The sequence below is a fragment of the Primulina huaijiensis genome, chromosome 18, assembly GCF_012295235.1.
Source record: "Primulina huaijiensis isolate GDHJ02 chromosome 18, ASM1229523v2, whole genome shotgun sequence".
In the NCBI taxonomy this organism is placed as follows: Eukaryota; Viridiplantae; Streptophyta; class Magnoliopsida; order Lamiales; family Gesneriaceae; genus Primulina; species Primulina huaijiensis.
In genome coordinates this window covers 19,690,456-19,703,352 of record NC_133323.1, presented here as the reverse complement: position 1 = coordinate 19,703,352, position 12,897 = coordinate 19,690,456, and the positions used below count along the sequence as shown (strand labels likewise).

General features: G+C 35.2%; 1 protein-coding gene across 1 annotated transcript; it reads right to left on the bottom strand.

Moving 5' to 3' along the window:
- Positions 1-4,232: 4,232 nt before the first annotated feature.
- On the bottom strand, positions 4,233-4,865 carry LOC140963989 (uncharacterized). Its single transcript, XM_073423467.1, has one exon. The coding sequence runs from the start codon at positions 4,863-4,865 to the stop codon at positions 4,233-4,235; it is 633 nt and encodes a 210-aa protein (XP_073279568.1).
- Between the last annotated feature and the right edge of the window lie 8,032 nt (positions 4,866-12,897).

The following is a 12,897-nucleotide window of genomic DNA, read 5'->3' as shown; positions in this document are numbered from 1 at the left end:
GATTTGTTTTCATCAATTTCCAGTGTTTTTCTCACTAATTTTCTATATTTTTGTGTATATTAGCTTAGGAGATTAGAACTAACGATCAAGTTTGATATTCACTTTTGTTTGATTTGTTGAAGTTAGATTCTTTGGTTTTTATACACAAATTAGTGCATCTTTGCACCTGACACGGTTGCATAACAAAAAATATTATGCAAAAAAAAATTGGCACGCCCGGTGGGAAACCAAATATGCCACCAAAAGAAGTGATCCGTCAGAAAATAATAAGTGAGTTGAAGCTCATTCAGAACATGAAGAAGAAGGTGTCGAAGAAAATGTACAAAAGATCTCTGTACAAAACATGATTGACCAATTAGAAGACCAATTTCATGGCCAGCTTCTATCCCATGAGACTCATGAACCTCAAGATCCTCCAACCAAGGATAACTCAAAATAGGTGGAGGAATCATCAAAGCTACTGGCACACTAGTCTATGTGAAGGCTATGATGAGTCAAACAACCCAATCTGTCAATTTTATTCAAAGGAGCAATTATATCAAAGATGGGGGACAAGGTTCGGGGAGTGGGAAGGCATGTGATACTCAGCGCCCAACTTCAGTATTCCCTGGTCATGAACACAGATACATACCACCTCACCGAAGGAAAGAACTTGCTGGACAAAGAAATGTGGTCTATGCTAGGGGGAGTGGAAGTGGAAACCCAAGACCACATTTGCATCAGTTGTATAATATGTACAATCCAGTGAATCAACTTGGTTTTTAAAATGAGGTAGTCAATGAGGCCTTTCAATTAGGTATTACTGGTTTCAATGCATGTTTCCAAACTCGTGACCACATTATTATTATTATCATCATCATCCACTCCCATCTTGGAACATATCCACGTAATTGATCCAGAAATGGTGACGGAAACTGTTCAAGAGTTATATGGGCCAGTATTGAGACAAATAGGCCGCCCAGAGTTCCACAAGCCCTATCCAGACTACATACATGTGAATAACCCTTTATCCCAGGGGTTATTGAGTTCATGACTTTAGCATATTCTCTTAGGATGACAGTCAATCCAGCATATAGCACATAGCCAGATTTACTATCCGATGTGAGGAGTGGGCCAACTTAGAGAACTTCAACAACTTACAGTTGCGGTTATTCCCAAATTCCCTCACAAGAACTGCATTTGTTTGATATGTCTCACTACCCATGAATTCAGTGATGAATTGTAGAGGGATGAAAAGACAGTTTCACACCCAATTCTACATAACTGAACCAGAGATATGTATTGCCGATTTATCCAGAATCACTCAAAAGAAAGGAGAATATGTGGAGTTGTTTATCCACATGTTCAAAAAGATGAAAAATAGGTGTAATATGTTCTTACCTGAGATCGAATTCGTGAAAATAGCACAAAAGGGATAGATTTCGAATTGATGAAGAAATTACAAGGTATGGAGTACAGGAATTTCTTTGAGTTGGTTGCGAAAGTTGCTGAATATAAGGAATTGTTGAGGGAAGAGTCATACAAAAAGAAAACAATTGTGAGGTCTTATTATCAAGAAGTGGAGGATATTGTGTGGGCTGATATTCAATCAAATGATTCGTGTATTGTTCCTTTGCTAAAAAAAAAAACTTACATAACTAGAGTAGCCCCCAATTCCCCAAAGATATGCAGTACAATTTTGATGTATCGAAGACCGATGAGGTTTTTGATTTTCTGGTAAAAGAGGAATTTATCACTTTTCTACCAGATCACAGAGTGTCATCCAAAGAAGAGTTGAAGGGACGAGAATATTGTAAGTACCACAACTCATATAATCATGTCACTAAGTCTTGTTGGGCTTTTAAGAATATTTTGTAGGATAAAATTAACAAGGGAGTTTTAAAACTTTCCGAAAAAGAAGAGTTCATGGCAGTGGCTCAACAATTGCTTCAAATGCATGAGGAGAAAGACGACTTCCCTGGAATGTTGGGAGGACTTGATTGCATGCATTGGAAGTGGTGGAATTGCCCTGTAGATTGGAAAATACAATTTACTAGAGACGATTACGATGTCCCCATAATAATTCTTGAAGCGATCGCGCCTGCATACTTGTGGATATTACATGCTTTTTTTTTTGGCATTGCACAGTCGCATAATGATGTAAATTTTCTTAAGACCATCTCCAATCATGGCATCACATTGGTGCCACACCATTGTGGTGCCATGATATTTCACTCCAATCCAGCACCAAAACTGGCGCTGGATTGGAGCAGCTCTACAAGCTGCTCACAATTTTTTTTAATTTTTTTTATATTTTTTAGTTTTTAATTTGATTAATTTAATATCAAATGAACATGATTTTTTCAATGATATTTTGATTTTATTAAAATATAGTTTGTATTAAATAATTGTACGTAAATCAAATAATTATTTTATTAATATGAAATAATTAATTCAAATTTTAATATATAAATTAAAATATTTAAATATATATTTTAATATATAAATTATAATATTTAATTATCATTATATTATCAAATTATAAATAATTAACATAAAACAGAAATATTAATATTGAAAAGAAAAAGAATATTCTTGGAATATTCTATTGTAGTGTAAAATGTAGTGTAATGTGGTTGGAGATGATTTTAGTGTAACACCAATGTAGTACAGAATGTAGTGTAGAATGTAGTGCAGTGGATTGGAGATGGCCTAACAAATCATCGTTATTCAACGTTGTCCTACAAGAAAATGTTACAAATGTTAATTTCACGGTCAACGAAACATTTTATACGAAATGATATTATCTTACAGATGATATCTATCAGAATAAGTTGCTTTTATGAAGAGCTTTACATGCCTCGAGGATCCCAAGAGGAATATATTCAAGGAGAAATAGTAATCTCGAAAAAGGATGTGGAGCGGGAATTTGGAGTGCTCCAAGCTCCAAATTAGGCAAATAATGCTATGCTTAGGCCGTATTAACAGCTCAAGTAATTATTCCACTGAGTAATTTGAGCAAAGTTCTAAGTGCAAAAACTGCTCAAATTAGCTAGTGAATATGATATAAAAGTAACAGCTCAATTTACGTCAGTTGGCTTATCAGCACATATGATAATCCAAAGAGGACAAGTAATAGTAGGTAAAGAGACAAGAATTTTTTATGCAAGTTCGAATGCTAGGCTTCTATGTCTCCTCTTCTTCTATTTTCATAAATATATCACTAAATGTTTTGATTGGTACAACAACTTGTACAAATCCTCTTCAGCTCGGTTCTACAACCCTAATGAGCTGAAACTCCTAGTACTCTTTACTTCAACTTGATCTGTTCAGAAATATACTTCTGACAGTTACAATTGATTCTCACAATACAACAATGCTCGTGTGTAAATGATAACTGAGAATACAAAGTGCACATGGTAAACTTAGTGTATGCAAAAACAACTTAAAGATGAATATTTTGAAGAATGTTGTGCTATTTGAATGCTTGAACAAGACTGATAAACAATAGTTGTTCAGAGAGGTCTTCGGTCTTGATACATTTCTTATTTATAGGTGTTGGTCTCCAATGTTAATAAATATATATAGTGCTCATAGATGTACTGGGTGGCACACACTTAGACACTTATGCAACGTGTTCTTGTTGTTTTGTCAAATATAGTACCAGCTATCTCAAATTTCTTGGACACTAGCTGAAAGTGGTAATCTATCTTTCGTCCTTGTTGACAACTTTATTATACTCAGAGATAGACTATTTGTCTTTAGTGAATATTGTTGACAAACTGGTCTTCGAGTTTATCTGTTATGTTCGAACAGCTTGGTTTAAGTGATGCTGATGAAGAAACTCTATCAGATCGAAATATTTGAGCAGCTCGATCTGTCTATTCAATTTAGCTTGTAACAACGTAGGTTGATAATCGTACTTATAGTGTTGTTTAGTTCATTTTAAAAATCCGCATTAATATAAGCTTGAGTTATATCAGTTTAGTCTGATATCACCAAAACCTATATATAATTTTCTTCTTAACAAAGAATTATTTTAGAAGAACGAAATACTATAATTTAATTTGTCTTTTTTTTAGTTTATTTTTCAAAAATTTCGAATTTATAAAATCTCCATAGTGGTTTTTTACTCATATAATTTAAATATCTTATGAGTCAAAATTGATTAGTATAGTAATACTTTCACTTTTTCAAATAGACTAAGCATTTGGATGTTAATGCTTTTTTTTAAACACAAATTGTAAGTATTATTAATCTTCAGGTGGATAATTACAATCATCCATAATTATAGAATGAATAGAAATTGGAGTTACATAAGTAGTACCAAAACAAGCTTGCTGAAGGGCCGTTTTCACCAAGGTGTGAGCGGCTCTATTTGCTTGCCTCCTAACATTTCCGAACTTAAGCGAACTCTGGTTCCTAATGAGTGCACGACATGCTGATATGGTAAGGCCAAATTCAGTGAAATATGGTTCTTCTGAGTGGACTTCATCTTCCGATATCTTTGAGTCTGTCTCCACTATTACTTTGTCGTAGCCCAGTTCCTTAATCCAACTTAGAGCCTCATGGATTGCAAGAGCCTCTGCTTCCTTTACAAGTGCTGCTCCATCGTGAAAATTAGTTCGACTTACTATGAAAGAGCCGTTTGAATCCCTGATTACCATGCCGATGCCAAAAGATCTTTTGTCGGAGCCAAAACCCGCATCCACGTTGCACTTGAAGAACTCTTCCATAGGCTTCCTCCAAACTGGACAGGTACGTTCATTATGGTGATGCGGTGTTTGTGGATCCGCCATTCGTGCAGCAAGACAATCTCTAAGTGTGTCCTTTGCAAAAGCGAGTCCAATTCGCAAACAAGGAGGTATTGTTCCAAACTCTCTCATTGTGTGACTGCCATATGGCCCAGAGGATCATAACGAAGATCCATCTCCTCTCCATGTCTAATCTTTCCAGAATATCGAAGAACCAATCGACAAAGTTCTCAATCTCGGTCGGAGTCGAATTGACCTCTTCCGATACAGAAGACTGCTCCCAATAGGAATTGACATGTGTAAAACAGGTGCCATGGTTGTTCTAACATGGAGTCACAGTTTGCACATATGGATGGGACTAGTACTCGCTTGCTCTGGAGGTTTATTCTGGTAGGGATCAAGTTCTGCACCGTACGCCACATAAAATCTTTAACCTTGGGTGGCATATTTAAGCTCCATAACTTATCCCATGCACCATTCGTGATACTTCCTCTTCCTGGGTAGATAATGTTCATGGTTAGATGATACCCCGAACGCACGATGTATTTGCCATTTTTGCTATGTCTCCATATACGCAAGTCGGTTTCATGGTGCATAATGGGAATATTTGTGATCTCCGTCAAGTCTTTGTTACTGAAGTTTTCTTCAATGAACTCCACATCCCATTCTCGGGTAAAGGGTATCACTACAAGAAAAATCAGTTTTAACAACACATCAAAGACAACGGTTGTTATTAAAACCGTTGTCTTTTTATTTTTAACAACGGTTTTAACAATAACCGTTGTCGGAGCCTAAAAAAATCCGCTCAAAGACAACAGTTTCTTTAAAACAGTTGTCTTTGATATATCTACGACAACGGTTTTTAAAAACCGTTGTCTATGAGCGCTTTTTTTTTTGGGCTACGACAACGGTTTTTAAACTGTTGCTTATTTGCGTTTTTCTTCAAGCTACTACAACGGTTTGTAAAAAACCGTTGTCTTTCAACTGGTTTTTCAATAAATTTATTGTCAATATTACATTTTGCGACCATTTAAGTAAAATCTGTCGCTAACGGTTATTAAAAACCGTCGCTAAAATTAGCGACGGATAAGTATAAACCGTCGCTAATTATAGATCGACGACAGTTAGAAAAATAACCGTCGCTATTTGCGACGGTTAAAGTCAAAACTGTCGCAAACTGTCTATAAATATCCCCACCCTCGGTCTATTTTCTACCATACCACTTCACAACACTTAAAATTTTTCTCCCTTCCACAATTTTAGCTTCGATTTTCTCTTTAAAATTTAATAAATTCGACTGTAAATCAAGAATATAGTATTTTTGACTGTAAATCAAGAATATAATTAGCATATTAGATTGTGAGTTTTTTTGTATATATATTCAAATATTAAAAGTGAAATTTTTTTTTATTTTACTGAAAAAATTAGCGACGGAAAGCATATAAAACCGTCACTAAAATTAGCGACGAAGTTATAAGACACCGTCCGTCGCTGTTTAGCGATCGTTTAAATTACGACCGTCGCTAATTGTAGCGACGGTTATAGATGATGTCCGTCGCGAATTATCGCAAATTGTAACTACCACATCACTCCAAAACCGTTGTGTTTTAGCGAATTCTTTAACCACAGGACCTTTAACAACGGTTTTATATACCTACGACAACGGTTTTGCACCGTCGTCTTTAGATGTTTACGACAACGGTTTTTCACCGTTGTCTTTGAGCACACCCTTTAACCACAGGGCTTTTAACAACGGTTTTATTTGACCTATGACAACGGTTTTTTTTTTTAGTAGTGTATCCTAAGATCAACAACTGTTATAGATTCTAGCCCCGGAATGATTTGGGATTCCACTCGAGGGTTTATAGGATCACGAAGCCAAGGCTCTGACCAAACTGAAATATTGCTGCCATCTCCAATTATCCACCGATAACCTCCTCGAAGTAGGGCCTGCGAGCACCACATACTCCTCCAAATAAAGCTAGGATTACATCCTAAAGTTGCTTCCAAAAAATCCTTGTCTAGATAATATTTAGCTTTGAGAACTTGAGATACAAGAGTATGTGGATTGGATAGGATATTCCAACCTTGCTTACCCACCATCGTGATGTTAAACCCATGGAGATTGCGAAAGACTAAACCACCGTTCTTTTTTTTACACAAAGATTGTCCCATTTCGTCTAGCATATACCACGAGAGTTTTCTTTCGCACCCCACCAGTATGAGTTCACCATTCTCTGGAGCTCATCAGCTAGGGAAACTGGTAAGAGGAAAATTTGCATACAATAGGCTGGAATGGACTGCGCCACTGATTTGATCAACACTTCTCTCCCGGCCTTAGAGATATAACGCCCATTCTAACTCTAGATACACTTCCATAATCGATCCTTCAAGTATGAAAAGATAGCTTTTTTTCTGCTTATGAGTGACGGTAGGTGTAACGCCCCAAATTCGACGACTGTCCTCACTGTACCAAGACGAGACTTTCCAGCGTACTTATGTCCTCACTCACACGCACCCTAGGAAACTTCCCAGGGGGTCACCCATCCCAAAATTGCCACAAGTCAAGCACGCTTAACTTTGGAGTTCCTATGTGATGAGCTACCGAAAAGAAGATGCACCTTCTTGATATGAGTAGTACATATCAAATCTTTTAAGACTTCCTCAACTGCACAGTCTCATACCTGAACAGTTTCGAAATCCCTCTCTTTCCGGTGTAAGATTGGTTCATTCATGTTCTCTCTGTCTAGAAGCCTATCAGGAGCCGCTCATTGTCCGTGCAACCTCATGGCACCCACGATCACCCTCCGCCCTCTTCGGTCCTCGTCCTCACAGTAGGCCTAGATATTTCTTGGTATTTAGGGGGTTTGCAACACCCAAAATAGAAGAAATATCGGATTGAGTATCATTTATTGGCGGGCTACCCAATTTAAAGAATTGTCTAATTTCTATATGGACTTCAACCTAATAACATATTAAATTATTGATAATATTATTTCGTGTCAGGACGAGAATCCCATCAGGTAGAGGTTATTTGCTCGATCCCTCTTCCAACATTGATCAGCTTGGAAAAAATCTCGAAAACTTGGGTCAAGAAAAATGCGGGTCTAGATATTTTCGAAGCGGAAATGGAACGAGATTACAGATGAGTCAGAATTTTAGGAAATTTTGTCGGCATTAAACTTAAGTTCCAATTTCTACTAGGACTCCTATAAAGCACACGAAGTACATGCAATTTGTTATATTTTGTTTTTGAGTTTGTTCAAAAAATTTATGGGCATCAACTGTCTTAAAATGTGAAAATATTTAAATGGCATGTCCAAACATGAATTTTGAATAATATGTAAGAAAATTTAATCATAATATCTCATTTGTTTTGTATAACAATAGAAGTTTTTGTCTATCAACACCATCGATACATGATCAACTAGGTCAGGACAAAACTGAAACCAGCAAGAAAAATATTTACCAGTTATATGTCAACTGGTATATCCCATGCACCATTCGTGATACTTCCTCTTCCTGGGTAGATAATGTTCATGACTAAATGATACCCAGAACGCACTGTATATTTGCCATTTTTGCTATGTCTCCATATACGCAAGTCGTTTTCATGGTTCATAATGGGAATATTTGTGATCTCCATCAAGTCTCTGTTACTGAAGTTTTCTTCAATGAACTCCACATCCCATTCTCGAGTAAATGGTATCCTAAGATCAACAACTATTACAGATTCTAGCCCCGGAATCATGATTTGAGATTCCACTCGAGGGTTTATAGGATCACGAAGCCAAGGCTCTGACCAAACTGAAATATTGCTGCCATCTCCAATTCTCCACCGATAACCTCCTCGAAGTAGGGCCTGCGAGCACCACTTACTCCTCCAAATAAAGCTAGGATTACATTCTAAAGCTGCTTCCAAAAAATCTTTGTCTGGATAATATTTAGCTTTGAGAACTTGAGATACAAGAGTATGTGGATTGGATAGGATATTCCAACCTTTCTTTCCCACCATCGCGATGTTAAACCCGTGGAGATTGCGAAAGCCTAAACCACCGTCCTTTTTTTCCACACAGAGATTGTCCCATTTCGTCCAGCATATACAACGAGAGTTTCCTTTCGCACCCCACCAGTATGCGTTCATCATTCTCTGGAGCTCATCAGCTAGGTAAACTGGTAAGAGGAAAATTTGCATACAATAGGCTGGAATCGACTACACCACTAATTTGATCAACACTTCTCTCCCGACCTTAGAGATAGAATGCCCATTTCAACTCTGGATACGCTTCCATAATCGATCCTTCAAGTATGAAAATATAGCTTTTTTTTTCCTGCTTATGAGTGACGGTAGGCCCAGATATTTCCCGGTATTTAGGGGGGCTTTGCAACAACCAAAATAGAACAAATATCGGACTGAGTATCATGTATTGGCAGGCTACCCAATTTAAAGAATTAGCAAATTTCTATATGGGCTTCAACCTAATAACATATTAAATTATTAATAATATTATTTCGTGTCAGGACGAGAATCCCATCAGGTAGAGGTTATTTGCTCAATCCCTCTTCCAACATTGATCAGCTTGGAAAAAAATCCCGAAAACTTGGGTCAAGAAAAAAGCGGGTCTAGATATTTTCGAAGCGAAAATGGGATGAGATTATAGATGAGTCAGAATTTTAGGAAATTTTGTCAGCCTTAAACTTAAGTTCCAATTTCTACTAGGACTCCTATAAAGCACACGAAGTACATGCAATTTGTTATATTTTGTTTTTGAGTTTGTTCAAAAAATTTCTGGGCATCAACTGTACTTAAAATGTGAAAATATTTAAATGGCATGTCCAAACATCAATTTTGAATAATATGTAAGAAAATTAAATCATAATATCTCATTTGTTTTGTATAACAATAGAAGTTTTTGTCTATCAACACCATCGATACATGATCAACTAGGTCAGGACAAAACTGAAACCAGCAAGAAAAATATTTACCAGTTATATATCAACTGCGATGCATAGCTCAAGTCTCTATATGCTCTTCGAACCAATCACAAATTTATTTATTTAGGGAAAGAAAAATGAACATTCAAAAGGTAATAAAACCAAATAAAAATAATAATAAAAGCTCATTCAATTTATTTACCATTTAAAGGGTATTGAAAGCTGATGCAGTGAGGTGAAGGTCCACATCATCAACCACATTTATCAGAACAGAACATGTCGGTTGGTGTTGAAACTTCAAACCCATTGGGATCTTTCATGCATCTCTATATTCTAATTCCAATTATTTCTAATCATCCATTAATGAAGAAAAACTTCAAGTTTGAGGGGGAAAAAACACATGAAACTCAAGGGGCCTCCACAAAACATAAGGGGACTGACTTCAAACCCATTGGGATTTCTGTATTGAGGAGAGCATTTTGGTTTTAAAAATCTATATACCCAAAAAAACAAAAAAAAGAATGGTTATTTTATTATTTATTTGAAAAATTGAAGATTAATAGTTATTGCATTGAATTACTTGAAGTAAATAAAAGTAATTTGACCCAAGTCGTAAATGCGATGTGACTTGATCTGTGGGAAATGAAGCTAAGGGTGTTTTTTTTTTTTTTTTTTTTTTTTTTTNACCCCACCCACCCCACCCCACCCCACCCCCAAGGGTACGAGAGGAGGAGGAGTGCTCAAGCATCAGGATATTGTTGATGTCGGTAGTAAAAGCTCACAAAACCTGACGATGCGTCCATGTCAAGTATTGAACGTTTCGACCGAAGAAATATATTCGATCGTGTTGGTTTGGATATATCCGTTCTCATTCTCTCAACTTTATTATTTCTCATTTTTATTTTTGAAATGTTTTGATAATAAATATTTGTAATAATAATAAATAAGATCCACAAAAAATATATAATTAAGATCCACAAAAAATATATAATTTTAATTATATATAACAAAATGAATACGATTAAAAATCAATTCAACAATAATAAAAATAAATATTAATATTAAATAATAAATATAAAAATAAAATATTAATAATAATGATAGTAATAATAGAATATTAATAATCAGAATTAAGAACAATTTTCAATAAAATGACTAGGTTTCCAACTAGTAAAATAGGCCATGTCACCAGATGATGACTTTTTCTTGAAGTTCCTATTGTGATATTGATAAGTTTTGTGGCTTTTCTTCGTAAATCTTGAGGACATAAAATCATTGATGACTTGTTCAGCAGTACTTTCAGATGTTTCAGCAGCAGCAATATTTGAGACATTTGGAACAATAGCAGCAACAGTAAGAGCTTTAGTTGGCTGACTTGATGAAATCTCTTCACCACTTTTTACTTCCGATTCAAATTCATAGGCCTTCAAGTCTGAAAAAAAGTTATGAAGTTCTAATTTGTTCAAATCTTTTGATTTTCTCATTGTCATGGTTTAAACATCACATTCTTTGGGCAGTGCTATCATAATCTTGAGAGAAATTTCTCTGTTTCCATACTCTTTGCCAAGAGATGTCAACTCGTTGATAATGTAATTGAATCTTTCATCATAATCATTTAAAGATACTTCAATCTTCATTTTAACATTCTCAAACTTCTGCATTTCTACAAAAAAGTTTTTTTTTCCTTTGTATGGTTATTATTTCACATATCTGGATCAACTTATCCCAAATTTATTTTGTAGAAAAACACATATTTATTTTTATAAAAGTGTTCTTGTAAGGGGTTTTGTAGATAATATCATTGGTCACATTATCAAAGTTTGCTTTCTTCTTATCGTCCACTTGCTTATGTGTTTTTCCAGCATTTGTGGAGCATTTTCTGTTACCTCCACTTCTGGATTGGCTTTAATGATTTTTAATGAGACTATCAGTGAAGACATACCACATTCCATCATCTTGTGCTGCAAGCTGAGCTTTCATTTTGATTTTCTAACCATCGAAGTCTTATTTTGAAACATGGGAATCTCGCAGAAGAATGCCATATATATTTCAGTAGATGTTTCAGAAAAAAAATCTCACTCTGATACCACTTGTTAGGATCGGTGAAGTGATTATGAGGGGGGTTGAATAAAAACTTCAAACTTCAAATTCTTTTACTTCTGAAATGTTTTAAGAAGTCAGAAGCTGGTCTCGTTCTTTGAAAGTGCAGCAGACTACTTTGAGAAGTGCGGAATCAGTCCACGACACTTTACTGAAACTAAAAGCGGCAAAAGGCAATAAGAAACAACACTTGTTTTTTGAAGTGCGAATAACAAAACCTTTCTACGTCGCGCATTCTTCTGTTATCAGAAGGTATCACTGGAAGATTTTGATTTTTACACACTTATACAGACTCACTTCAGCATATCTTGCCTGAAACTTCTAGTATTTCAATGCAATCACTTAAAGAAATTTAATTATGAGAAATACTCTTTCCTCATATTACAAATATTTTACACTTTACAGTAGTTAAAACAATGAAGGATTGTGAATAAAGATAGCCCAAACAATCTTCCGAATCCGATAAGCGTGTGCTGGTTTTATGAGGTTTTGAAAGAGTTGAGTCTTTTTGAAAGATGATTCACAATAAATTCAGAGTTCGAGAGTTGGAAAGATATTTTGTAAATTCTCGATAAGCTTTTACGTAGTTGATCTTCAACTTTCAAATAAGAACGAATCTTTTACTCGTTAAGAATAAATTCATTTGGGAATAGACTTTGTTGTAGTGAGTAATAAATGATCTTGTATAATTCATTTAATGACATTAATGAAGTGTAATATTGTACAAAACAGATACATTAAATAAGGACATCCTCTGATAGATATTACACAGAAAAAATATAAGCACAATCTCGTATTAAAGATTATATGATTTGATGTTAGTCTGACATATTATCGTAAAAAACTAGCACGATGACTACCGCTTCTGGTTTTGAATTACTGAACTCTAGCTTTGTCGATGTCCGATTTTGACTGCCTATCTCTTAATGAGTGTTTTGTTTTTTCTTAAGCATAAAATCAACAGAACCCTAAGAATAATGTTCTCGTTTTCTCTAAGCAGTAAATCACCACAATTAACATTTTCTTAACAAATTTCATTATTATTTTCATTTAATTCAAAAATCAATTTAATTACTACATTATTTCATTCCATTGTACAAAACATGACGTTAGTATTCTCATTATATAT